Here is a 27,927-nt window from a genome sequence, read left to right as displayed (position 1 = left end):
AATACCAACACACTGACATTGACAAGTATGCATTGTCTTCCGTGATGGGAAGATCTGGCTCCCACCCACTACCCATTCTTCCTGATCCCACTTCAGAAATTGCCACATCTAATCTCTGGAAGTTCATTAGCCCATGACTCCAGGAAGACATGTAGACCTGGCTAAGATTAATTATGATCCCATTGGAATTCCCCTCTGAGACGTCTATATGGGCCATCAGCTACTGCATCAAGGTAAGCATTTGGACTTGGTTTCACAACCTATGCAGTTATTATATAAATAGTAATTATCACACACCCCAAATTGAAAATGTCATTCACTTGGGCAGCCAGAATTAAGGGGTAACCCCTAGAATCTGACTGGCTGGTCTTTACCACTAGGTCTGATTAATGGAGAACCTCATAAAGGTGCTCAGTAGATATACAAGGACTCAAGGATGGTGGAGTTAAAACGATCCTCACACTTTGGCCAAGGGTCTCTGTGCTAAAATAGGTATACGGTCTTGGGTAGTTAACTAAGAACCATTACAGGGCCCGAGAGCTTCATGTTTCCTCCTAAGAGTGGAAGAAGCTGCTACCTTCTGCTCTGATTCTTGCTGAACTGGGATGGAGGGAGAAGGTGCCACTCATCAGAGTGCTCTGATGGGGGTTGCTGGGGAGGAAGACCCCAGGATAGAATGTAGTAAACAAAAACCTAAGCTTTGGGTTGGCTGGGCCTAGATGCAAACACTTGCTGTTTGACTTTGGGCAACTTATTGTGAAATAGCACTAACAAGAATGCTTGTCCCATTAGGCTGTCATGAGCTGCCCAGGAGCTGGAGCTAGCCTCCAGCTCTTACACAAACCCTCCCAGGATGCAGAGTACAGGGCAAGACTCCTTACCCTCAGACTGTCAAAGGACAGCCTTTGGGCCCAGGGAGTGGGCACTTATTTTATCCACAATGCTCTTGCTTAGTGAAGAACCATTCGTCTGGCAATGGGGGTGGAGGCAGAGGGCAACTGCTATTTGTAACTAGGGCTGAAAGCAAACATCTCCATGAAGCCAAGCAGAAAAGTCAGGGGCAAGAGAGCTTTGGGCCTCAAAGTCAGATGCACCCTAAGGTCAGGAATCAAATAAGATGGAATTATAAGATTAAGACGGGCAGCCAACAAGTCAGGGACATCTGACCACCATACCCTGATGGAGCCTTTCCCAGGGTAAGACCTTGCTAGTGGCCTTCAGGTGGTAGCAGGGACCCACCTACACTGATACACAATCCATGAAAATGAAAATGGCTCTGAGGCTGGGGGGGTTAGAAGAACAGAGAGGGTGAAGGAGCTACCCTTGCCGTGGTTCCTGACAACCTTCAGGAAAACCCCCAAAGCTCACAGGCCCAGAGTGCAAGGCTTAGCAGGAGGTGGTGGTGAATGAATGAATGAATCAATTAGAACTATGAAGGACCAGCCCTGGTGTGGGTCTGTAGCATGGCCCAGGGGTGAAGCATCCAGGTTGTCTGATGGCAAGCTTAACCTTCCGCTCAGGCAGAGGAGGGGCGGAGGCCAATTGGCCACAACCATCCTCAGCAGACACGCAGCCCTATGTCACGACCTGCACTCCCCAATACTTCGACCTGCTCCTGGCTTTCCAAATGGCACACAGCAATTCTCCATGCAAATGCCCAATCAGAGTGTGCCTGCACTGCCTGGGCACAGTCTCTCTGTCTCCTGCATCACCCTGTGTGTCTGAAGCTATCTCAGCACTCAACACAGCGGCCCAGACTTTCTAGACCAAGTGAACACACAGCAGGTGCCCAAACTTACTTAATGACTGGACCACACTGGAGCCATGGTTTATGAAGTAGACTATGTTGATGCAATGGCTTATAACCTAGACTGAACCGACATGGTGGTATGTGACCTAACTAGGTTGACAGGATGGTTTATAAAATAGTCTTTGTGAGTTTGGTTAGCGTGGGCCAGTGCTCCCGGCTGCACCCCTGGGAGAGCGCACAAGAAGGGGTTTCTCTACCCTCCAGCCTCAAGGGATCCTGGCAGGGAGATTGTCCCTTTTAATCAGAGAGCCTCAGGGGCAGGGGCAGAGGAGGCCCTTTGCCTTCTCCGTGGGCAGTCCTCCTCCCCGTCCATCCTGCCACCCCGTGACCCCCACCACCCACCTTCCCACACCCTTTGTTACCTGTGTCCCCTTTGGTTCCTTTAAGACCCAAGGCTCCTGGACTCCCGGGACTCCCCGGTGGTCCTGGAAAACAGACACCACACAGGGCATAAGGGCTGGGATGGGTGAGTCTTCCCACCTCACGCCCACCGCAGGACCTGGGACCTCACCTGTCTGCCCCGGGGAGCCTGCGCTGCCAGGCTCACCCTTGGCACCTGGGTGTCCCGCTGCACCGGGAGGGCCTGGAACTCCCTGTGCTCCTGGTTGTCCTGAAAGGTAAGTGGTGGCCTCAGGGCGGGAGTGGTCAGGAGAGGGCCTGGCTGCCCCGGCCCCCATGCCTTTGTCCTCAGCAGTGAGACACGAACCTCTTAACACCTCATAGTCCCTTCGGCAGCTTTAACCATCTCTCTTTAGAAGCCATGAACTAGCCCCGTGAGTGGGAGGAAAACTAGTCTCAGCAACTTGTTCACCTTTCCATTCACTGCTGCAGGGTTTGGGACTTGGGGACTTACTGGGAACTCTGAGCGTAAATGTCCTGCTGCACACCCAGGATGGCGAGGTGGGGTAAAGGTCTAAAGAGGGGTCAGTTAAGCCCACACCTGCCAGCCCCTCTGTTCCTCTTAGGAGGGGCCAGGTTTTTAAGAAACTCCAGGCTCTCTTGGTTAATACACAATGAAATAAAAGATGGTGGAGTCAGGTCCCCACGATGACTGTGCCAAGGGACAGTGGTAGCTGGAATGATGCCCAGATTCCCATGGCTCTTACCTTGATCTCCTTTGGCTCCAGGAAAACCAGCCAAACCTAAAATGAAGAAGAACTTTTAGGAATTTTTTCTCCCTTGGGCTCAGCCTACAATAGGGAAGGGGAATACTTACACATTGGTGGATGTGACCACGCATCCTCTTACCTGGCGGGCCTGGCTTCCCGGAGTCACCTTTACTCCCCTGGGCTCCAGGGGGCCCCATGGCCCCTGTGTCTCCTTTCACGCCCATGTCCCCTTTGCTTCCTGGAAAACCAAGGAGTGGAGGCCAGGTGTGCGAGGAGGGCAAACCCAGCTAGCAGTTCCCACTCTCACACTTCCCGTCCTACTCAAATTCCAAACCCAACACTCCTTGAGCTCCTACTTGGCGCCCAGAAGTGGAAGATGTGATCATGCCAAGGAACACACCACCTTGCCCCAGAGACAAGACATAAACTCGTGAGAAGTTGGTGGCTAGGTGACCTGGCATGGCCCAGGTCCCCTCAGGAGGGACCACAGCCCAGGCTCAACCAGCACTGTCTGGCTCATTTTAGTGACTGCATTTTGGGAATTGTTTTTTAAAGCCTCTCAGATTGAAGCCCGAATATTCCAGAAAGCAGATCCGAAATGCCGAGAATAGCAACTTTGAGTCATTGGTAGAGAGGAAAACATTGCAGCGGCTCATATTCCTGCCAGCGGTTCAGACACAGGCTTTCCTGGTACCCAAGATTTCAAATTTTCCACTTGTCATCAGCATTCGGGGCTCATCCTAGCCTGTCCTCTCCTGAGTCCTCCATTGCTCCCTCCTCATTTCCTGCAGGTGCCCAGTGCATATCAATTGAGGGAGGCTCCTTGCAGGGGCTGGGCACTGTGACTTCTTCCCAAACTGCGAGTCTGGTGGGCAGCGGGCTGCATGGGCCCCACCCGCCGGGCCTCGCAGGCCCCGCTCCCCACCAGCCCACTGCGGTGGCCGACACTCAGAAAGCTGCCCAAGTCCCATCATCAGCTGGTGCGAATGTGCCATTCCGCGCCCCGGGAGCGGAGTGGGGTGAAGGTCTAAGGAGGAATAGCTCACCCCAGAGCAGCCTTACGGGCTCTCGCATAGGCCTGATGGGATGGAATTTTGTTGAGAGGCATTTATTGCTCCGTTCTATGATTTTGGAAATTTTGGAGCTGGAGAGGACTCATGCATGACGCCAGCCTTCTCCCCAGTGAGTCAGGAAAGGGGGCAGAGGAGGGGAAGGAGGAAGCCTTTGTGGGCCTAAGCGTTGCGTGAAGTTAGGTGCAGGGCGTGGAGATGAGTCTCTGAGATGAGGCGACGTTGGAGGAATGACCGTTCCTCGGTGAAGACCATGCAGTCACAAGCAACTTTGTTACAGCTGAGGTCTCCTAACAGCCGAGGGTGCAAACAGCAGGGAAGGCCATTCTCGGCCGTTCAGACTGTCCACTTTGGAGAAGGGGTGATGGCAGCTGCCAGAAGGCGCTGGGAGTTGTTTCCCTGGAGGGATGTGTTGGCACCTGCTGCCGTGGTCCAGGACCATCAAGTTACGGCAATTGCTCAGCTGGGGTGGGGTTACTTCAGGGTGGTCCGGGCCTGCACCTGCGTCGCTGTAACTTCCATGTCCCCATCAGTGGGGACAACTTTGGGGAGCAAGGCAGCATCACGTCAGTGAGAGGACCTGACTCTGGCCCCTGCCGAGGAAGCACAGCTACTTATTTCTTCAGAACTTTCCAATCCCAGCTAAGCGGTGGAGTGAGGAAAACATGCCTGTCCTGGAACTCTGCCGTGGTGGCATTACTGATCTGCCGGGGCGAAGGGTGTAGGTGAAACCTCAGCACCGCCGGGGTCAGGTCTCACTTGGCTGGCACAGCCCCGACTGCCGACAGGGGCTTGAGCAAGCTGCAGGCAAGAGAGGTCTTGTGCTCTTGGGAGAGGAAATTTGGGAAGAGGTGGGGTGGGTTGGAGTTCCAATTTCTGCAGAACTGAAACTGCTGCATCTCCCCTTGCTGACCACAGCGTTTCCAGGCCTGAGTCTGGTGTGGATTGATATCCTCCCTGGGCGCAGTGCGTGAGCGTGGGATGGGAAACAGCAGGGCTCAGACCCAGTGGGCAGAGGCCTGGCTCTGGCCCCTTCTCGGGGGCTGGCAGGGGAACCTTGAGAAAGCCTGGGTCTCCCTCTCCTGTCTGCAGAGAGTGGCGGAACATGGGCTTTGGAACGACCTCACAGGTCAGCTGCCCAACCCTTTGCCTGGTGCAAGGATACCCCCTCAGCCCCACCAAAGAGAATTCTGCAGCCCTCTTCCCCTCCCGGGAGTGGGCTACCCATGTCCACCCATTTCGTCATGGGCCAGCCCCAAGTGCTGAATGACGCTGTTCTCCCTCTCACACTGCACCCCTTTGCTCACTGGAAAGAAGAGACCAGGTGTGCTGCTCCAGGGGTGCGGGTAGGTGGAGCACAGCCCTGCCCTCAGGCCTCCCAGTGAGCCCTGACCCCGCAGTAGGGTCCTCACCTGGGAGGCCCAGGTCTCCTTTGTCTCCCTTCAATCCGGTCTCCCCTTTCGGGCCAACAAGACCCCCGTCGCCTTTACTGCCCTTCTCTCCTTGGCGTCCCGGGGCGCCTGCAAAGAGAACAGCCAGTGAGGGGGCTCCCTTCATCCTCCTGGGGACAGGCTACGAGGCAAAGGCAGGGAGCACTGGGGAACAAAGGAAAGCGATTCCCAGAGGACGTGGGGGGTGTCATCTCTCAGGTGGTCTTGATGAGGTGTAATAGGACGGGAGGGCTGGGGGTGACTGTGCAGACAGGATGGGGGACAGCTGCCTCAGAGCATGGGGGGCCCAAGCACAGCAAGCTCAATTACCAGGGGCTCCCAGCTTCCCTGGCGCGCCCTGTGGTCCTCGCAGGCCTGTGAAGAAGGAAAAAAGAGCAAGAAGAGCTCAGTCCCTGTGGCCTGGGCTCTTCAATCAGCCAACGTCCTAGAGCCCCCGAGTTGGGCAAGGCGCCCAGCAGATCTCCCTCTCTCTCCCTCCCTTTCTCCCTTCCTCTCTTCCTCTCTCTCTCCCTCCCTCTCTCCCTCCCCCTCTCTCTCTCATACACACATACACAGACACACACACCCACACACGCACGCGCATACACGGTGCATACGACAGAGTCCCTGGCGGTTCCAAGCAGTGTTTGCTCTTGCTGTGGTTTGAGTGTGTCCCCCAAAAGTCCCTGTATGGGAGGCCTGGTCCTCGGTGCGGCAGAGTGGGGGCATTTGGGCCATGGGGCAGATCCTCCATGAAGGGGTTAATACTGTCTGGTGGGACTGAGCGAGTTCTTGCTCTCTTGGGACTGGATTAGTTGCCACCAGAGCGAGTGGTTGCAAAGTGATGTTGCCCCTGTGTTTGGTCTCTTTCCCCACAGGCCGATTCCCCTTCCGTTTCCCTGCCGTGGTTGACACAGCGCGAGCCCTCACCAGAAGCCACCAGACACAGCCACCCGATCTTGAACTTCCCAGGCTACAGAACCGTGAGCTAAATGAACCTCTTTCCTGTATATATGACTCAGTCTCAGGTTTTCTTTTATAGCAACACAAAACAGTCTAAGACAGCTGTCTTCCAAAGGGCGGAATGGCGCCTGGGCATGTGTCCTGACGGCCGTAGAGGAAGGGCTTTAGAGTTGGCGACTCTGTTGGAATCACAGCCCTGCCACTTGACAGGCTGGACAACTTTAGGAAAATCACTTAAGTATTCTGCACCTCAATTTTCTCATCTGTAAAATGGGGCTGGTCATGACCACCTGGTCCTCAGCAGGTCAGGTGTATAATTAGTGCTCCAAGGCAAAAATGGAACTGAAAAGCAGTAGTTCCTTCCCACGTGGCCTGGGGGTCCCAGGCTAGGGTGTGCAGTACAAATTGGAGGTGCTGGGTGTCCCTGGGGAGGCAGGGAGAGCTCTGTGGAGAGGAGTGAAGGATTTGATGATCCAGGAGGGAGAGTGTGACAGGAGGGAGGGAGGAAGGGAGGTTGAGGTGTGTGTGGAGAGACTCCCTGAGTGAGTGGCTGAATCACAGGAGCTTTTCCTGGGATGCCAGCGGTGCCCCGCAGGGGAGGCACAAAGGGCTCTGGGCTCCACGTGGGCTGCAGAGCCACGGCAGCCTGCCTCATGGATCTGCCTTATGTACGTGGGTTCCACGGAGGACTTGGGCTGAAGAAAGGGTTGCCCGGTTTGAGTGAGATTGCACAGCCCTGCTCTGAGCCCTCTGTCAGAGCCGGGCGATGGGCGTGCCATTGGAGTCCTGAAGAGGAGGGGAGACTCCGGCTCTGCTCCCTCCTGAAGGAAATGCCCAAGCTCCTGGGCTTCTGGCTTGTCCTTTCAAGCAGGGCTCAGTGGCTGCACTCTGGGGAGTGCTGGCCTCAGCCTGAGTCGCTTTCTCTCCGGGAGGAGAGGGGAGGGCAGAGACCCACGCCACTCTGAACGAGCCTGGCCTGTTCTGAGCTCCCACAGGCTGAATGTGTGAGACTGTGTGTGGCCGTGTGCACGTGTGTGCATGAGGAGTGTGAGTGTGTGTGTGTACAAGTGTGATAGTGCTTGTGTGTGAGTGTGCCAGTGTGCACAGATGTGGGCTCAGACAGGACTGTGAGTGCGTGTGAGCACGTGGTGTGTGTGTGCTGGTGTGTGCGTGCCCCGCACTGCAGCATGAACTTTCCTTCCTATTGTTTGCTCGTCTTCCCCCTCAAAACCTCCTCGGGAAAAGCCCTGCAAGAGACTTAGCATAATCGGCTCTTTGGGATTCTTCCTATTAAATTCCTTCTGAAAATCAGCTCCTGGAAGAAGATTTTCCCTCCTAACAAGTTTCCTTTGTGTAACTGGTGTTTTCTTTCTACCCCAGCAGCCTGGAGGCTTAGAGGCGGTTGCTCTGTCCCCGCCGCATCCGTGCAAATCCTCTCATCCGCTCTTCGCTGGGAAAGGTCTTACTGTCTTTGCATGGTTACATCTTGGCAGCCTCAATGCCTCTGGGAATTTGGAAGTTGGAGGGTCTAAGTGGACAGCGGATGGGAGCAGAGGAGTGCAGAGGATTTGATGTTTGGGTCTGCCCCCCGACCCTGGAGGGACAGCTCTGGGTCCTCACACCCTCTGACCAGGCCATGCATGGCCATTGGTAAGACGGCTGGGCAGGGTTAGGCTACAGCCTAAAAATGGAAACAAAGACTTTCCCAGCAGCAATCACGGGCTGTGGATCATTGCCTCTGACGCCCCAGCAGCCCTCTGCGGCCTTCTCATACCCGGGTAGAGACAAAGACACTGAGGCTCAGAAAAGTAAGGGGACCTTTGCAAAGGCACAGAGTTAGTCCGTGATGGCGGCAGATGTGTCAGACTCGAGAGTCCCTGTTGCACCAAGGAGCCTGGCATCCCCTAGAGAGCAGACTCCCAGCCCAGAGGGGGAAGTTGGAGCCACACCCGCCAGCCCCACCCAGGCTGAGGCGCCATCTGGCTGCCACTGCCCCTGGGGGCTGCCATCCAGCCCTGCCCTCCTTGCCAGAGCCTCTCAGCCCACCTGGGGGCTCACACCGGGCAAGCCCTCCCTCTCCCACAGACACTCAGGTGTCCAGACGCTGGAGCAGCCCTCAGCGGTCACTCTGAGAAAACCTGCTGTGTATCCCAAGCACACACCCAGCCCCTACTCACCGGCCTCTCCCTTGATTCCTGGTGGGCCCTGGGGTCCTGGGGGACCTGGAAGGGAAAGATGAAGCCAGGGTGAAGCTTGGATAAGAAGGAGAAAAAAATTACAGGGCCAGGGGACAGAGGCCAGTGCCTGTGGCTCCCTCGCGTCCTGCAGTCCCCTTGGCTTCTTTCTCAGCGGGGGCCCTGGCAGGCCTGGGATGCCAGGTATACCCAGGGCCCCCTTTTGACCTGGAAGACCTCAGGAAGAGAAGCAGAGGATGAGGCGACAACGCCCCTCGCTCACACAGTCATCCTCTGAACTAAATTTCACTGAGCGCCAAGGGTGAGCCACACCGTGTGGGAAGAAGGAAAGAAGACATCCCCTTCTGCAAGAAGCTCATGGCCTAAGAAGAAAAAAAATTGTGCAGATAATGTCTCCTGAGGGAGGCCGAGTCAGGCAAATCTGGGTCAAGTATTGGCACTGCCCCTTTGGCTGGGTGACCTTGTGCAAGTCACTTCCCCGTGTTGAGCCTCAACTTCCTTATCAGGAAAGTGGGGTCACTAGACTAGTGACACAGGGTAGCCCTGAGGCCACCACACAGAGACCCAGCGTGGAAAACACACGAGGCAAGCTCTGGATAAACGGGACCTGTCATTTCTGCAGCACACACCGTTGCCTACTATTTCCGAGACCGCCTTGCAGACAGGGGCTCACTCGAGTTGCACAACAACCCAGGCAGGCAGGATAGGCTTCTTCGTCCCCACGTCACCGAGGAGGGGCATGACATTCTAAGAGGCCCAGGTCCTGTCCGAGGCCACACATTTAGAGAGTGGCCAGAAGATTCCAGTTCGTCCGATGGCAAAGCCTGCACCCGCGCCGAGGCAGCACAGTGGGGAAGCCCGTGACGGCTATTTCAGAGTCCAATCCCAGTGCAATGGGTAGGGTCCCTAATGTTACGTCACCGTATATATGCAAGACTGCGGCCCAGAGGATGGAAGTAGAACTGGGGACTAGAACTCCTCACTTCAGCACGGGATCCCTTTCAGACACGGCTCAATTAAGAGAATTGGCTCAGGGTTTGACAACTGGCTCCCACGCACCAGCTGTGTGACCTGAATACGTTCACTGGGACTACGTTGGTGTCCTTGCCTGCACGTGAGAACAGCAGCATCCAGCCCACAGGTCCTCAGGGGAACGAAATGAGGTCCTGAGACATGAGCCAAGCCCAGTGAAAGGGGCTCTTGCTACAATGTTAACCAGAGGGCAGAGGCAAGAACCTCAGACGTCCCACGGGCAGGGACAACCCCGCTTCCTTACACAGCTGTCCCTCTTGGTGGATCAAGGCCAGAGCCTTCCGCCCCTGGCACTTCCAGGGGAAAGCACCCCTCTTCTCCACAGGATGAGCCCAGGCCCCTCGAAAGGGCTTTCCGGGGTAAGCCCCTAGGATCCTGTGCCCATCCATGTGGCTCCTCCCACCGCCTCTCGGGTGGGGCAGTGCAGGCTGTCCTGGTCCCTGCGGCAGGGATGGGTGCTCAGGCTCGGGGGTCTAATTGCTCCTCCAAACCTGCTCGCATGGTCTTGAGCAAGTCAATGTGCCTCTGAGCCTCAGTTTCCTCATCTGTGAAGTGGCGGTGATAGCAACAGCTGCTTGGGGTTAGTGCGAGCAGTCAATACTGCATAGAGGAAGTGCCTTGTACGTATCTGGGGTGGCCCTCCCTGCCCAGCATTGTCTCCCACCACCTCTCCCTAGCTCATGCACTCCAGGCATGTGGACATTCCTTCTATGCATTCCTTCTGACCGCAGGGCCTTTGCACATGTGGCTTTCTCTGCCTGGCCTGAGGGCAGGTCAGGCCCCCTCTATGCCTCCTTACCCTGGGAACTGCCCCACCCTTTCAGAGCAGCCACCAGGGCTGAACCCATGTCATACTCCAAGTTGGTCTCCTAAACAGGAAGTTCCTCGAGGGCAGGGCTCTCATCTCTCTTCCTCATGCCCGGCTTCCCAGTGCCTATGGAGGTGCCTCATCCTTTCGGAGCTTTCGATAAATATTTGTTGGGAGGAAGGAAAGAAGGCTGGGACAGACAAGGGAGGGGAAAAGAGGGACTAGTGGGTCCCCTAATCCCTTTCCCGGAAGCCTGGCTGAAGGGCAGCGTCCCCATCTGCATTCTAGGAAGCCCGGGCTGAGGGCGGTTCCACAGGCTGCCTCCCGTGAACCAGTCACTTCTGAGCGCTGCATCCAGCCCTCCTCTCTTGCCCACTTATTTGTCTCAAGGGGGCTTTACAGCAAAAGGAGGCTTTGGGAAGCTCCGACCCATGAGGCAAGGCACGAGGAAGGGGAGCGAGACCATAGTCTCCCCTGGCTGGGCCAGACCTGGAGAGGCAGGTGGTGCCCGAGGAGAAGCCCAGGAGAAGCTTCTGTAGCCCCGGCTGCCAGAATCAGCTTCCGGACTCTGGTCTCTGGGCTCCGGAAGAGATCGAGAGTGAGAAGAGAGAGACAGAGACAGGAGAAGTCAGAGACAGAGAGAGACTGGGAAAGGCATGGCGCGAGAGATTTTATATGTATAATACACATGCATATATTCATACAGAGAGAGAGAGAACGCCCAGCGGGAGCCTGTGTCCTGCACCCCGAGGGCGAAGTGGGCTCAGAGTCTGGTCCTGGAGCGCTGTGCCTCGGGTGACGGGCAGATTCTAAAGGTCAGAGTGAACCACTGGGTTGAGAAGAGGCTTAAGCATTGATTCTTTCAGCCAAAGTGACAGAGTTGTTGGAACAGCCCCTCCTCGGAGGGGAGGAGCCAGCATTCATCAGGCTGGGCGCGTCCAAGCATTAGCTCATTTAATCTTCCCCAGATAGGATTACAGCAATAACAACAGCAAATAATAGTAATAATAACAACAGCATTGCTGAGTCCTTTCTCTGTGCCGGGCACTGTACTAAGCATTTTACTCTAAGTTTTATCCTCACACCAGTCCTATGAGGTCCTGTCCTTATCCCCATCTTATAGGGGAGGACACAGAGCTCGGAAATGCTAAGTGACTTGCTCAAGGCCACCCAATCCACAGGGGCAGATCCGCGGTTTCCCCCAGGTCTGCCCCATCCGAGTTCAGGCTCCTGCCACTGTGCAAGTCTGCCTGTGGTGTGATCTGAGCCAACGTGGAAAAATTACGGGCCCAAAGTGCTCTGTCCCAAGAATGGCACGTATTTCTCTTCAGGGGGATGTCAACCACCCCCTGATGAACGGCACAGGCCCGTGGTGAGGTGCGCGTGCAGCACAGCACACGTGAGTTGAGGAGGGAAGTCAGCCAAACGAGGCACGGCCTTGTCCTCAGAGAGCACTTGCCAGTGCCAGATACGTTTTGCACGTTGTCCCCCTTGAGTGCCACAGCACCCCTGTGAGGTGAGCCAAATTATCTCCATTATTTTCTGCATGAGGGAGCAACTGAGGTTCCAGAAAAGGTAAGTAACTTGCCCAAAGGCACACGGCCAGTAAGCAGCAGACCTAGGACTAGCACTCAGGTTCGCCTGACCACACTGCATGCTCCTCTGTGATGTTACCCTCCCAGCATCACAGCCCCCTGGGAGAGAAATGGTCACAGCACCCCACCGTGATAAGCTCCACGTGGCAGGTAGGAGTCACCTGGCAAGAAAGCTTATGGGACAGGAAAGAGGCCAGTGCTTGCAGGCGGGACGCCGCCCGGGCTGGCCTGGGCAGATGCTAGATGTGCACAGGCGGGGCGAAGAGGGGAAGCCGCTTCAGGCAAGGAGAAGGGTCGGGCCCGGGGGCTGGGAGTCCAAGCAAGGGCAGGGCACAGAGAGGAGGTCCAACCAAGGACCAGAGAGTTTGCAGGGGAAGCTGTGGGGCCAGTGGGAGGTGAGTGTAATTCGGGGGTCAGGCCCAGGAATGGCATAGGCCAAGATGCCCTTAGGGGAAGGTTTTGGGGAGAGGGCGGGATGGCTCAGAGTGGAAATGAACCTACCTGCGGTGCCTCGTTCCCCTTTGATCCCGAAGAGCTCTGCAGGGGAAGGAGAGGAGGTGCAGGGGTGAGCTGCGGGGCATCCTCCACTTGCCCCCACCTGAGAGCCCCAGGCCCTGCATGGGAAGCAGGGCCCTCACGGGTGAGGCAGGGGCTCCAGTCAGATTGGGGGAGGAGGGTTTGGACAACAGGAGCCAGACACCTGGGTGTTTTTCACAAAGAGTCTTTGGAGAGAGTCCAGACCTGGCTCCGGGCTGGTTGCTCTAGTCCTGGCTGTTGGAGGTCACGCTTTGCCTGGGCAGGGCCCTTGGTTCCTGCCCCCACCATCACCCCTCCCAAGGCCCTGTCTGCAGCCTCCCATGGGCCTGTGACTTTGTGCCCACCCCACATGGCTCATATCCCCTGCCTTGTTCCCTAGAGTCCCAGAGCAGGCCAGGGTCCTAGAAGTCCCCCTTGCCAGGGAAGGGAATTCAAGTCTCATCCCAGGAACAAACAGCTCCTCCCTCCTTGTCCTCTTCTGAGGATTCCCAAGCCAGAGAGAAGGGGCCAAACCTCGGTTCCGAGTGAAGTTGTCTACCCGCTGCAGCAGGTGTGCCTGGCTGATGCGGACCTGGGAGAGCTGGGCCCGAAGGACTTGCAGCCCCGATGCACCCGGAGGCAGGTGTGCTGCGGGGTGCGCCGACTGCAGCAAGGAAAAGGACGGGCTGTCCTCAGTGGCCAGCGTTCCATTGGGGAGGTACATCTCCTCCAGGGCCCGGAGCCGCTCCTGCAGGTTCAGAACTGGACCCCGCCCACACAGCATTCTTTTAGGGACCCCATTGAAGCCTGAGGCATTTGAGCAGATTCCTGACTTTTTTTTTCATTTTTTTTTTGTTTTGTTTTGAGGCAGGGTTTCCCTCTATCACCCAGGCCAGAGTGCAGTGGTGTCATCATAGCTCACTGCAACCTCAGACTCCTGGGCTCAAGCAATTCTCCTGCTTCAGCCTCCTGAGTAGCTGGGACTATAGGCATGAGCCACCATGACCGGCTAATATTTTTTTTTCTATTTTTTTTTTTTTTTTTGGTAGAAATGGGGTCTCGCTCTTGCTCAGGCTGGTCTTGAACTCCTGACTTCAAGCGATCCTCCTGCCTTGGCCTCCCAGAGTGCTAGGTTTACAGGCATAAGCTGTTGCACCCAGCCTTCCCTGACGTTCTTGTGTCATGTATGTATAACTTCCATAGGTCCTGACTTTGTGAACACAAATTTCATGTGCTACCAGGACTGAACGTGAGCACACAGCTTTTTGTACATCTTGACCATGAATACTCTACAATCAGACATGACATTACATGTCCATAGAACATTCCTGCATGGCCCAAGTGTGTGCCCACTGCACCCATAATCAATCTCCAACCCTAATGCAGTGTAGACCTTGCCTCATACTTGGGGTGTGGACCTAAATATGTACAAGCAGCATTCATGTGTGACCTTAATATGTATATGACATGTATTTGTGACAACTGTGCTTGCAACATTCTTGAATGACTTCAGTGTCTGCTGATGGAATTGCTGCATGACTTTGACTATTAGACTGGGAATACATCAAAAGTAAATTCATGTTCAGATGAACACTTGGATCAACAAAGCCCCTTCCCACTCAGAGGCTGGGGTCCTTGATGTCAGATGCATGTGGCATTCCCCGTGTGAAATCACTGCGTCTTTCACTGCTTTAGACACACTCAGGCTCACCAGCGAGTTCTCAATCTCTCCCTCTCTCTCTCTCTCTCTCACACACACACACACACACAAACACACACACACACACACACACTTATACACAACACACGTTCCCCTCTTCGCTCCCCGTCACTGTGGCTGCTGTGGGCTGAGGACTCTCTCCCAGCAGGTGGGCCACAGCAGCCCCAGGGCACAGGACCAAGCCTCCCTTACCTCGAACCACCAGCAGCCCGGCGCCCGTGGTGAGCAGAATCAGGTAGATGGCCACCATAGCTATGGAGAAGTTCACCCCATTTCTCTTCCTGGGCTTTGGATCTGAAACACAAGCCAGGCAGAAGGTGCCGCTGCTGAGGGCACGAGCAGGGAGGCCCAGCCTGGGCCAGACCCCCTCTGTGTGAGCAGGAGCTCCCTGCGAGGCCGTGTGGGAAAGACACCAAACGTTCAAGACCCCCAAATCTTCCCCCGTCCTCCTTCTTGTCACAAAGCAAGAAGTGCCACTGTTGGTCACTCATTTGTGTAGCCAGGCAACCAAATACCCATGCCGTGTGTCATCAGCTGGAAGGGATTGCGTCAGCTCATTCTCTGTTGAAGCCCCAGCACGGTGCCTGGCCCATGTCGGGTTCTCAATCTAGGTTTATGGAATGAATTAACAAATTAGTGTGTTTAAGTTTCAAAACTCTGGGAGGAGGAGGACTGTTCCCATTTTACAAACAAGGAGTAAGGCCTGTAGAAGTTGAATAACTCATGAGGTTATAAGACACAGATCTGGAATTCATGTCCAGGTCTTTTTGTCTTTTTCTTTAGATTTTGAAATTAAAAAGTAAAATACGCCTGATATAGTTTAGGGTTAATAATCTTCCCTCAGCCTCCTGCGCCCTAACCCTGTGAGGTGAGCTTTATTAGCATTCCGCGGAATGTTCTTCCTCCCATCCGCCTGCCTGCAGAATCACACAAACCCACAGACTCGGAGACAGATTGGTTTTTTTCTTTTAAGCTTACACAGATGATATCATGGTACATATAATGCTGCACACTGCTTTTTGCAAGGAATGATTTTCATGAACATTCTCTAGTTTTCTTTGTAGCGAGAGATTAGCTGCCTAATATTCCTTAGAGACAAAACCACAGTTCACACAAATATTTCCCTCTGGTGAGCTGTTTCTAGCTTGAGGCATTACAGAGGAGGCTGTAATAAACCTTTCCTGGAGGTCCTGGCTCCGGTCTTACGTCAGCTGTCACCCCATTTTGTCTAGGGCCCTCCCCCTGCAGAAGACCTGCAGTTCCAACGCTCACATTAATTGAGTAGCTATTCTGCACCAGGTGTTTGCCATCACCACCGCTAAGCTTCGCCGCAACCCTGCAAGCTACGTGTGGGCATTGCCGTCTACAGACGAGAGCGCTAGGGCTCAGAGAGGTGACCGTGACATAGTGGCCACGTGGCCCCAGGTCTGTCTAACTCCAAGGCCTGAGGTTGCCTCGTTAGTCTACGCAGACCACGGAAGGGGAAAGAGATTTTAATCAAGCAGCCCGGGGTGGGGTAGGGGTGGGAGCACCATTTTTGCTTCGTGATAGCCGATGGTGGATTTTCAGCTGACTGTTCCGATAGATGCGTTCAAACCTCAGGTCTTTTTCCCGTCCCCCTGGGGACCTGTGTCATCCTGCTGATTCTCCTTCCTGCCATCTGCAGAACGGGAATCACTGCTCCAGCACCGCCCCAGCGCACGGTGGTCTGGGCATAGCTCAGCACCCAGAGGAGGGGTTTTGTCGGTGTATTGGCATTTTAGTTAGTGTCACTTGTTATATGCAGTCTAGTATGAGGTGTCCCTGCTCCTTCTTTGCACCCACAGGACCCAGTGGGTCTCACACGGCAGCCCGAGTGAGATCCTCAACACACAACCTGGCCAAATTATTCCCTTGCCTTCAGCTCTTTAGTGGGTGCTCACTGCCCTTGGGCAAACAATTCCCCCCTGGCACCTAGAGCCCCACTGGCCAGCTCTCCCAGGGCTACACTTCCATACCATACCTCCACATGGATCCCGAGCAGTGGCCAGGCCCAATGACATGTGCTTATACCCTTCTGACTTGGGGCAATGTTTGCCCTCTGAACACAGGACCCTCCCGGTGAATGAATGAGTGCCTGCAGAGGTTTGGGTGCTGAAGATGTGCAGAGTTGAACACTCCAGTGTGGAAATGTGGGAAGAGCATCAGGAATGCAACTCAGGGCCTTGGGTGTCCATGCAGCCGTCATGTTGAGGACGGGTAACACACAAGGGAAGCCTCACATTTAACACAAGGTGGTGGGTGGCAAATACGATCTCATGGATGGCGCTAAATTTGATGAAACATAACATGTGATGAGAATGGAAAGATAAACTGTGCTTCAGAGACACAGGTATTAGAGAGGTTGGAGGCAAGGGTGAGAGTAAGCATGGAAAACACGGACATTATAAAAACCAGATGGCAGGAGCATGGCTGAAGGCATTTGAGTGAAACTAAAGTGAGGACAAATGAGATACGGTAGTACTGAGGGAGTAGCTCATGGATGTCCACCCAGGCCCCGAATGCCTTTTAAATTCAGAGCTATCACCTGGCATAGAGGCAACGTATTGTAGAAACTGGGAACTTTGAACCTGCGGGCATATCTAACTCACTCCGTGCAAGGCGGAGAATTTGATGAAGTCTTTGCTCACCACACTGATCTCTGCATCTCTCAGAGGGCAGAAGAAACTAGAAAGGAATATCTATTCTGGATTAGGTTTGGCCAGTGAGGAAGAGCTGCTTGAGATGAGAGAATGAAAACAGCCTCTGGTAAATAAGAGCCGGCTTCCCTGGAGTAAACTGTGGTCAGGCTGGGCAAAGACTTTAGGGAGGCAGATTTCGGAAATCTGACAGCTCTATCGTCCGATCCACAATGAAAACATGGCTCTAGAGGGAAATCAAAACGATGTTTCAATTCCATAAAAGATCCCAATGAAGAAAACAAAAGGCTGCACACAAACGCTGGTCTTCCAAGGCCTGCCACCTTCCAGTGGCATAAGGTGGCCCTGGTAGGTGTCCCCTCCCCTGCCACAACACACCAGTGGAGATCAGGCAGGAGTCCCCCGCACCCCAGTACTGGGCTTCCTGGCGAGCAGACTCAGAGAAGTAGTGTGTGCCCTGTGGGCCTGAGGTGTCCCACTCCCGCCCTGGTAGCTATGGGCAGCGTGGGAAAGTGCCTCTGTCCATGCGGCAGCACCAGCAGGAGGCAGCAAGAACACTAACAGTATCAGGTGAACAAAGTAGACCAGGGTAGCAGGGCCAGGGCTCCGAAAACTAAATGGCCGTTGGAAACACAGCCCACAAAAGTAGGCCAGAGCCAGTGTGACTCTCTATTAAAATAGAGGATTTAAGTAGGATCCAGATTCTCCTAACATACTATACAAAACATCCAGTAAACAATGGAAAATCACCTGTCATACCAAAAAGAGAGAAAATCACAACTTGAATGAGAAGAGACAATCAACAGATGCCAGCATTGAGATGACACAGATATTGGAATTATTCAACAAGAATTTTAAAGCAGCTTTGACAAAAATGCTTTCATGAACAATTACAAATATACTTGAAATGATTTTCAAAAATCTCACCAAAGAAGTAATAGATATAAAAAAAGAAAACCAAATGGAAGCTATAAAACACCATTAAAAAAAAAAATCTCACAGCCAGGCACAGTGGCTCACGCTTGTAATCCTAGCACTTTGGGAGGCTGAGCAGGATGTCAGGAGTTTGACATCAGCCTGAACAAGAATGATACCCCCATATCTACAAAAAAATAGACAAATTAGCCAGGCGTGGTGGCACATGCCTGTAGTCCCAGCTACTCGGGAGGCTGAGGCAGGAGGATCGCTTGAGCCCTAGAGTTTGAGGTTGCAGTGAGCTGTGATGATGCCACTGCACTCTAGCCCAGGTGACAGAGTAAGACTTTGTCTCCAAAAAAAAAAAAAAAAAAAATTCTCTAGATGAACTGAATAATGTAATAAATGAGACAGAGGATAGAATCAGTAAGCTCAATGATAGAACAATAGAAATTATCCAATCTGAAAAATGGAAAAATTCAGCTAAAAAAAAAAAATGAGCAGAGCCTCAGAAACCTGTGGACCAGTAACAAAATACCTCACATTCATATCACTGAAGTTTCAGAAAGAATGTGAGGCAAAGAAAAATTGTTTTAAAAAATGGCTAAAAATTTCCCAAATTTTGTGAAAGACGTGGACTCACAGATTAAAGAAGGTGAGTAAATCCCAAACATGATAAACCCAAAGAAATCCATACCAAGACACATCATAGTTAAAAGTCTAAAAAATCTAAAGACAGAGACAATTAAAAATATAAATAAAAATTAAAAATCTTGAAAGCAGCCAGAGAGAAATGACACATTACCTATATATAAAGGAATACTGATTTGAACGGCAGCAGATTCCTCATCTGAAACCATGGAGACGAGATGTAAGTGGTTCAACATATTTTGTGTGCTGACAGAAAATAATTGTCAACCGTGAAGTCTATTGCCAATGAAAATATCCTTCTGGCACGAATAAGAAATAAAGACATTCTCAGATGAAGGAAAATGAAGGGAATTTATTGCTGGCAGACTTAACGGTGAAGAATGACTAAAGGAAGTCGCCCAAACAGAAAGGAAATCATGATAAAAGAAGACCTAGAATTTCAAAAAGGAAAGAGAGTAATAGAATGGGTAAAAATAGGAATATATATTAGACTATCATGAGTTTTTAAAATCACATTTGATTTTTAAAACAAAAATTATAATACCTTCTGATGTGGTGTTTGGTGTATGTATAGGAAATGCTTAAGATGATTATATTTTAAAAGTAGAGAAGGTTAAAGGAGGTAAATGGAAGTAAGTTACTATACTTGACTTGAAGTGGTAAAATGTAGACAGTAGTAGACTGTGATAAGTTCTGTCTGTATATTGCAGTACTCAGAGAACAATTTAAAACTGTTCAAAGTGATGCACTCAAAAACATGATAAACAAATCAAAATGAAATTCTAAAAAATGTTCAAATAATCCATAAGAAGGTGAGAAAAGAGAAGTAGATGAATAGGAAACACAGAGGAAAAAAATAGAAAACACACAATAAGATGGCAGATTTAAGACCTAACATATCAATAATTACTTTAAATGTAAATGGTCTAAGTATACCAACCAGAGGGCAGATATTGTCAAAGTAGATTAAATGACATGATCCAACTATAAGCTATCTACAAGAAATAAAACAATAGAAATTCAACATACATGAAGCAAAAAGTGATATAACTGAAAGGAGAAATAGACAAATCCACAATTATAACTGGAAACTTTAACACCTTACTCTGAGCAATTGATAGAAAATCAGCAAAGGTGCGGAAGAACTAAACAACACCATTAACCAGCAGGATCTAATGAATACTTGCGGATACTACGTGTAAAAACAGCAGAATACACATTCTTGTCAAGTACCCATGTAACATTCACCAAAACAGACCATATCCTGGGTCATAAAACAAACTTCAACAAAATGTGAAAGAAAATAATTGTCAGAGAACAGAGTATGCTCTTTGAGAATTATGCAATAAAGAGTCAGTAACAGACAGACAACAGGAAGAGCTTCAAACATTTGGAAATTTTTAAAAAGTACTTCTAAATAATGCATGGGTTATTTAGAAAGTCTCAAAAAATTTAAAAAAAAAGAATTTAATGAAAATTAAAAATTCAACATATCAAAAAATATATGTAACTAAAGCAGCACTGAGAAGGAAATTTATAGCACTAATTGGTTATAGTAAAGATTTTTTTTTAAAGGCCAGAAATCCGCAAATTAAGATTCTACTGCAAGAAATTAGAAAAGAAGAACAAAATAAATCTAATTAACCAGGAAAAAGGAAATAATAAAGATAAGAACAGAAATTAATAAAATTTAAAATAGGAAGATAAGAGAAAAATCGATGAAACAAGAAGCTATTTCTTTGAACAAAATCAATAAAATTGATAAACTTCTAGGAAGACTGACAAAGGTAAAAAAGAAAGAGGACACAAATCACCAATATCAGGAATGAAACAGGGGATATGACAACAAATCTTGCAGCCATTAAAAAGAAATAAGAAAATCCTATTACTAACTTTATGCTCACAATTTAAAGAAAATGGGCCAGTTCCTGAAAAGCCACAAACTACCAAAACTCAACCAAGATGAAATAGATAATTTGAATACCTATAACCATTAAATAAATTTAACTTTTAATTTAAAAGCTCCCCAAAAAGAAATACCCAGGCATGGGTGGTTTTACCAGACTATCCTAATAAACATTTAAAGAAGAATTAGCACCAATTTTACACAATCTCTTATAGAATACAGAAAAGGAAGAAACACTTTCTAACTTATTTTATGAGATCAGAATTATCCTAATATGAAAATCAAAGATAGCACAAAAAAGAAAGAAAGAAAGCTAAAGACCTAAAGTCCAATATCTCTCATGAACTTAGACACAGAAGTCTTCAGCAATAAAAAATGGGTAAATCATATCAAGCAATGTAACAAAAAGAGTTACATACCATGACCAAGTGGGATTTATTCTAGGTATGCAGGGATGGCTCAATATTTGAAAATCAGTCAATACAATCTACCAGATCAACAAGCTAAAGAAGAAAAATTATATATATAATTACATTATAATTATATATTTAAATTATATATAAAGATACATAATGCAGAAAAAGTACTTGGAAAAATCCAATTCATAGTAAAGCTCTCATAATTATAGCTTATAATAAATAATAAACTCACAGTAAAAACTTTCAGCAAACTAGAAATAAAGAAGAACTTTCTCAACTTAAGAAAAAAGCATCTACAAAATATCTAAAGCTAACATCATACTTAATGATAAAAGATGGAATGTTCTTCCCTTAAGATTGGAAACAAGACAAGAATGTCTGTTCTTGCCTTCTTATTCAACATAGTACTGGCAAGTTCTAGCCAGTGCAATAAAGAAAGAGAAAAAAATAAAAGGCATACAGATTCAAAAGGAAGAAATAAAAGTGTTCTTATTTGCAGAAGACTTGACAATCTACATAGAAAATCCCAAAGACAGCTAGCTGAGTGCAGTGGCTCACACCTGTAATCCTAGCAGTCTGGGAGGCCAAAGCCAGAGGATTGCTTGAGCTCAGGAGTTTGAGACCAACCTGAGTAAGAGCGAGACCCCATCTCTACTACAAATAGAAAAATTATTAATAGCTGGGAGTTGTGTTGCATGCCTGTAGTACCAGCTACTCAGAAGGCTGAGGCAGAAGGATGCTTGAGCCCAGGAGTTGGAGGTTGGAGTGAACTACGATCACACTACTGGACTCTACCCAGGGAGACAGAGCAAGACTCTGTCACAACAACAACCACAAAAAGAAATCAAAGAATCTACTAAAAAACTCCTAGAACTAATAAGTGAGTTGGCCAAAATTGCAGAATACAAGATCAACACATAAAAATCAATCACATTTCTATACACTAACAACATATAAATGGAAACCAAAATTAAAAACGTAATAGCATTGACAGTCATTCCTAAGAAAATGTAATATTTAGATATAAATCTAACAAAACATGAACAGAATTTGTATAATGACAATTGCAAAAATTCAATTAAAAATAATCAAAGACCTAAATCAATGGAGAAACATTTTGTGTACAGGGATTGTAAACCTGAATATAGTAAAGAAATGAATTTTCTCTATGTTTATCTATAGATAGAACACAATTCTTACCAAAATCCCAGTAAGAAGGTTTGGAGGTATAGTAAAATATATATGGAAAGGCAAAGGCCCTAGAATAGCATCTTAAAAAAAAGAATAAAATATGGGGAGTAAGTCTACCTGATATGAAGGCTTATAGTATAACTACAGTAGTCAAGACAGTGTGATATTGGTAGAGGGACAGTTGCATAGATCAATGGGACAGAATAGAGAGCACAGAAATAGACCCATACTGATTTTCCCAACTGATTTTTGACAAAGGTGTAAAAGTAATTCAATGAAAGAAGAATAGCCTTTTCAACAAATGGTGTTGGAGCAACTGGACATCCATGGGCAACAAAACAAAACAAAAACTTTGGCTTATACCTTATATGAAAATCAATTTAAAATGGATCATGGACTTAATTGTAAAATGTAAAACTATAAAAATTTTAGAGTGAGACATAGGATAAAATCTTCAGTACTTAGGGCTCAGTGAAGAGTTCTTAGACTTGACACCAAAGCATAATCCATAAAAGGAAAAATTAAGGTGGACCTCATCAGAGTTAAAAATTTCTGCTCTGCAAAAAACTGTGTTGTAAATATAAAAACACAAATCACAGATTGGGAGAGAATATTTGCAAATCACCTGTCTGGCAAAGGACTTGTACCTAGAACATACAAAGAACTCTCAAAACTAAACAGTGAAAAACCAAATGATCAGCTATTTCAAGGAAGACGGTATACAAGTGGCAAAAAAGCACAGGAAAAGATATTCAACATTATTAGCCATTAGGAAAATGCAAGTTAAATCCACAGTGAGCTATCACTACACACCTATGAGAATGGCTAAAATTAAAAATAGTGATAATGCCAACTGCTGGCAAGATTGTGGAGAAACTGGATCAGTTATACATTGCTGGCAGAAATGTAAAATGGTACAGTCACACAGGAAAATACATCGGCTGCTTCTTGTAAAACCAAACACACACTCAGAATCCAGCAATTGCACTTTTGGGCGTTTATCCCGGAGAAATGAAAACTTGTAAAAAACTTTTGCATAAACGGTCATAGCAGCTTTATTTGTAATCACCCCAAAACTGAAAACAACACAAATGTCCTTCAATGGGTGAATGGATAAAAACAATCGGTGGCATATTCATAGTATGGAATGGCACTCATCAATAAGAAAGATCAGCTGTGGATATACACAACTTGGATGGGCCTCAAGGGAATCATACTATGCTGTGTGAAAAAAAGTTACATAGTGTGAAAGTCCTTCATATAACATTCCTGAAAGAGCACAGTGACAGAGATGGGGAGCTGATTGGTGGTTGCCTGGGATGAGTGATCGCTGGGCAGGGGTGAAGGGTCTGTGGTGCTATTTAGCATAGAACTATAGTCATAAACTCAAGTGAGTGGGTGGAAACTACAAGTAGGCACCAATGTCAGTTTCCCAGTTGTGGTATTGTACTAGCTGTGCAAAATGTTACCACTGGGGAAAGTGGCAAAAGGTCAGAAAGACGTTTCTGTACATATTTTGCAACTTTCTGTGAATCTATGTGAAAAAACAAAAACAAAAAACTCTACGGTAAAGCCAGATGTTTAAAAATGTTGAGAAATATTGGCATGACAAAGAACAAGTCAGAACACCCACGTGACGTGATAGCAGGCAGGTCAGCAAGGCTGAATGCGCGTGGACCTGAGGGTCAAGGGCTGTTACACGTGTCTTCTGATTACCTTTACAGCAGGAAGGTGGGACAGACAGTCAGGCTCACCACCAAGGGCCAATGGTTGCTGTTAATTAAAACAAACAGCAACAAAAACTTTAACTTTTCTAGTTGTATTTTGTTTGGGGTCACCTTCAGACTGAAATTGGTGGGGAAGAAATACCATGAAGAAAGATGCAAAGCCTGAAATAACTGCGAAGCTGGGATAAGAGGGTCCGGACAGATTCCATTCCGCGGACTAAGGAGCGCGGGCCCCCGTGGTAACGGAAGTCCTCCTTGAGAAACCAGACACGCTACAAATGTGCCCGGATGTCTCAAGCCAGACGAATGTTGCTGGTTTGCAAAAAGGTAGAAAGAAGCACATCCCAGAAAGATATTGTCCATAGGACAAATGTCAATTCTCTCGTTCAAGCTCAAAGGCTCCACAGTTGAGGTGGAAGATTAGGAACACCAGCTCTTGAGGAAAGACCTGGGATTTTGCTGGACGCTGAGTGAAACAAGAGCCAATGGTATGTTGAGTCCCTTTAGGAAAATAAAGCAATCCTTGTGGTGATCATTTCACAAAGTATATGTATATTAAATCATAGCATGTATACTGCAAAGATATACAATTTTATTTGCTAATCAAACCTCTAAAAGGCTGAGGGGAAAAAGGAAGAAAAGAAAGCATGCCTTGATTCCAGCACAGATAAGGGGATAAGGGTGGCTTGCCAGTAGCAAGTGAAGCCGCATGAGGTAAGGTGTGAGGGAACAGTCATCAGAGCGAAGGAGGCAACGTATATTTAGTAGAATGTCTTGTGAAATTTAAACTCATCACCATTTTTTAGATTGATTATAGGAAAAAATGGTTATATTCCAAAAGTTTCTTAAGCTCACTTCAAAAAATTTCTGCAGTATATGGTTAAAACATTCCTAATCTGGTACCCTTGGATAATTGAAAAAAATAGCTTTAATATTTTATCATCAGGGAAAGGCAGCTTTTATATTTCAATACTAGCAACAATAGAGAAAAATAAATGAGAAAAATCACATTACGAATGTTATTCAGCAGTGTTTTTGGTGAACCATATGTGGAAAGTTTAAGGTGGTGTTTTTTCAAAAGAGAACGAAAGCATATGTGGCCCAAACAAATAAATAAATTTTCTGCAGACAGACAAAAAAGGAATGCAGATGCCTGGAGCCATTCAGTGCCGAAGCAAGTCACATGCATGACAGTGAGCCCCTGAGGGGTCACCAGGTCACAGAGCCTCACAGGGACGACCCTTCATCATGGCACTCCTCCAGAAAGTTCCGTATGTTCTGTGATCTTTGTACGAAAAGGCAGGACATTGTGAATGCATTTAGGAAAACGTCCCATCCATATTGGAGTTATTTTGTTTTGCTGGTTAGATTTTCAGTTCGTGGCATCCACAGCCCAAGCCAGAAATCTGGAGTTGCCTGTGACTCTTGCACCTCCCTGCCCTGCCCCATCCCGTCATCACAGTCCTCTTGGTCTAACGTCTAGGGTTTTTCCAGAGCGTTCCCACTTTTCCTGCCTTCCAACCACTGCCCCTCATCACCTCTTGCTGCCAGGCTACTCTCTGCCTCAGCCACCCTCTCCAGCGCCCCTGCATCTGGGACAGCGAGTGACCTCGCCTGCACACCAGTGTCCCTCAGCCCCGCGGCAGCCCCTTCCAGGTTCCCCACGGCCCTCAGGGTGGAGTCCAGTTTCTTTCCAGCCCCAATCCCCACTGACTTCCCTTCCCAGCTTTGGCCCACCAGTATGGAGCCTTTTGTCTTTCTCAGAATATTTTTCATGAATACCATATAAACATGTGGCACCTTCCCCAGCCTCAGGCACTATCTCCTTTCTCTAACGAACCCCCTTTCTCCTTTAAACTTTAGAAGAGGTGTCAGCTCTGACCCCCAGGGCCCCACACCAGGTTAGAGCCTTCCATCATGTCCTGAGGAAATCTCAGTCACGACAGGGGATGAATGTATAGAAACAGTCAGTTTATGGGCAGGCTCACACTGGCATCCTCCTGCCACCACCAGGAGTGTGGGCTCCTCGAGGCCAGAGGCTGTGTTTAGTTATGTCAGTTTCCTCGGTGCCGGGCGCAGTGGCCAGCAGGTGGTAGGTGCCTGATCAGCTGACTTTGTTTCAACATTTTCAGTATCTGAAAAAGTCATGTATCCAGAATGCTGCATTCCTAGAAGTTCTGAATAGGCAATGATTATTATAGTCATTTGTACACGTGCCTTTCTCTGTTACTACACTGTAAATTCCTAGAGGCAGAGCCCCAGACACTTCATCTTTGTACCCCCATAAATTCCAGCCAGGGACCTGCACAGACAGATGCTGGATGACAGGGACACTCAGGGCAGGGGACAGAGCTGCCGTTGTTCCTACATAGGCAACTTCCAGAAAAGCCTGGGAATGGGAATGACAAACCATCTTGTAAGATGATTCCAAGAGAATGTTCTAGAATAAGGAATCAAAGATGGCCTGTCAAAGGCTGGGCACGGTGGCTCATGCCTGTAATTCTAGCACTCTGCCTATGGCCGAGGCAGGAGGATCTCTAGAGCTCAGGAGTTCGAGACCAGCCTGAGCAAGAGCAAGACCCCTGTCTCTACAAAAAATAGAAAAAATTAGCCAGGCATGGTGACACACACCTGTAGCCCCAGCTACTCGGGAGGCCAAGGCAGGAGGATCTCTTGAGCCAAGAGTTTGAGGTTGCACTGAGCTATGATGATGCCACTGCACTCTGACTGGGGTGACAGAGCGAGACTCCGTCTCAAAAGAAAAACAAACAAACAAATACAAAGATTGCCTGTGGAAGACAAGTCCACCCATGACTTTGCTACAAATTCTAGAAGATTTAAAAAAATGCATCATTTGTGTAACACTGAGCAAGAAATTAAAGACAACAAAGTTGACTGAATTTTAAAAGCCTGAGTTTAATCTAAGACAAACCAATTATGAAGCTATGAACATATCCTAGCCGAAATGAGATGGGGCAAGTGTTCCCCGATCAGCACATTGGTGACAGCAGAAGTCCCTTAAAGAGTTTCAAAAAAGTTGTGTTAAAAAAATATGTGGCACTTGGCTTCAGTTTTGTGGTGCTTTTTCAATGCCCCTGTTTTGTATTCTCATTTCATCACACAACGTGTGTGTCAGAAGGACACTTATTTTTTAAAAAAAGGGAGCGTTTAATAAGCATTGGCATTCATCCAAGGGAAACTATTTAAATATGATTTAAAGGAATTGTGGCGCTAAAGATATGCTAAAAATACAGTATCTATTATTAGCATTCCAGAAATTCCAAATGGAAGCATTCCAGAGACATCCTAGCGAGGGTTTGGTGCAAAATGCAGCAATAGAGCAAAGCTAGACTTTCTACTGCCTTTTCTATTCTTATATCTCACCAGCAGAAGGACCGCATCCCTGGGCAATTCTATTATTTGGGGACTAGTACCTTACCACTGATATCGAAGCTCTCCATCGCAGTTTGGTGAAAAGCTGCTGGTCCTTGGGCACGGCTCAACAACTCTTCCTCCTTGAGAATTTCCTTATTTTCCATTGCCAAGCTTTATAGATGGCCCAAGTCCTGGAGTCAGCAGAAACACTCCCCTCAGGATCCTGCCCACGGAACCACTACAACTAGTTGTGGACCTCACAGCACTTCCCTTTGGCTGTCATTTCTGAATTTGCAAAATGTTTCCTGACACGTCAGGATTGGACCTTTCTCAAAAACGGGCTATTCACATGTGGAGCTCCTGCTTAGTGCAGCTGCTTGTTAAGGGGGGCCGGGGCAGCTTAGGGGCACAAGTTATGGGTTCCTGAAACCACCCCGCTTGCTCCCAGGGCCCTGAGAGCCAAGAGCGGATGACTCTGGGGAGCATGTTTGTCTCCCTGCCCTCTGCCTATCCAAGCCCTGCCATCGTCCCAGACCCAGCTCGCAGTCCCAGGATCTCTCTGCCCACCGAGATCTTCCTCCTCCCGCCTGCTTACACCCTTGGAGTTCGTCCTTGCTACTCTAAGTGTGGTCCCAGACCGGCAGCATCAGCATCACGGGGAACTTGTTAGAAATTCAGTCTCAGGTCCCGCCCCATCAGACTGGATCCAAATCTACAGTTTAACTAGATCCCCAGGTGATCTATAAACACATTAAAGCTTGAGAAGCACAGCTCTATAGCACACATTTTTAGCACTTAATGGTATCTTCCCTTGTAG

The 27,927-nt window shown here is 48.8% G+C and overlaps 1 protein-coding gene across 1 annotated transcript in view; it reads right to left on the bottom strand.

Moving 5' to 3' along the window:
• Positions 1 to 27,312, bottom strand: part of MARCO (macrophage receptor with collagenous structure) — a 36,000-nt gene extending 8,688 nt beyond the window's left edge. The window contains exons 1-11 of the mRNA XM_012644652.1: positions 27,175 to 27,312; positions 14,441 to 14,542; positions 13,063 to 13,290; positions 12,514 to 12,549; positions 8,560 to 8,604; positions 5,750 to 5,794; positions 5,402 to 5,509; positions 3,059 to 3,157; positions 2,917 to 2,952; positions 2,322 to 2,420; positions 2,173 to 2,235 (exon numbers count right to left, since the gene is read on the bottom strand). Coding sequence (XP_012500106.1) covers positions 2,173 to 2,235; positions 2,322 to 2,420; positions 2,917 to 2,952; positions 3,059 to 3,157; positions 5,402 to 5,509; positions 5,750 to 5,794; positions 8,560 to 8,604; positions 12,514 to 12,549; positions 13,063 to 13,290; positions 14,441 to 14,542; positions 27,175 to 27,274 — 961 coding nt within the window. The 5' untranslated portion in view covers positions 27,275 to 27,312. The remainder of the gene's footprint in view (positions 1 to 2,172; positions 2,236 to 2,321; positions 2,421 to 2,916; positions 2,953 to 3,058; positions 3,158 to 5,401; positions 5,510 to 5,749; positions 5,795 to 8,559; positions 8,605 to 12,513; positions 12,550 to 13,062; positions 13,291 to 14,440; positions 14,543 to 27,174) is intronic.
• Positions 27,313 to 27,927: the final 615 nt, after the last annotated feature.

This window comes from Propithecus coquereli, unplaced genomic scaffold (assembly GCF_000956105.1).
Source record: "Propithecus coquereli isolate 6110/MARCELLA unplaced genomic scaffold, Pcoq_1.0 Scaffold217, whole genome shotgun sequence".
Classification (NCBI taxonomy): domain Eukaryota; kingdom Metazoa; phylum Chordata; class Mammalia; order Primates; family Indriidae; genus Propithecus; species Propithecus coquereli.
The sequence above is the reverse complement of the archived record's forward strand: the minus strand, read 5'-3'. Positions and strand labels throughout refer to the sequence as shown.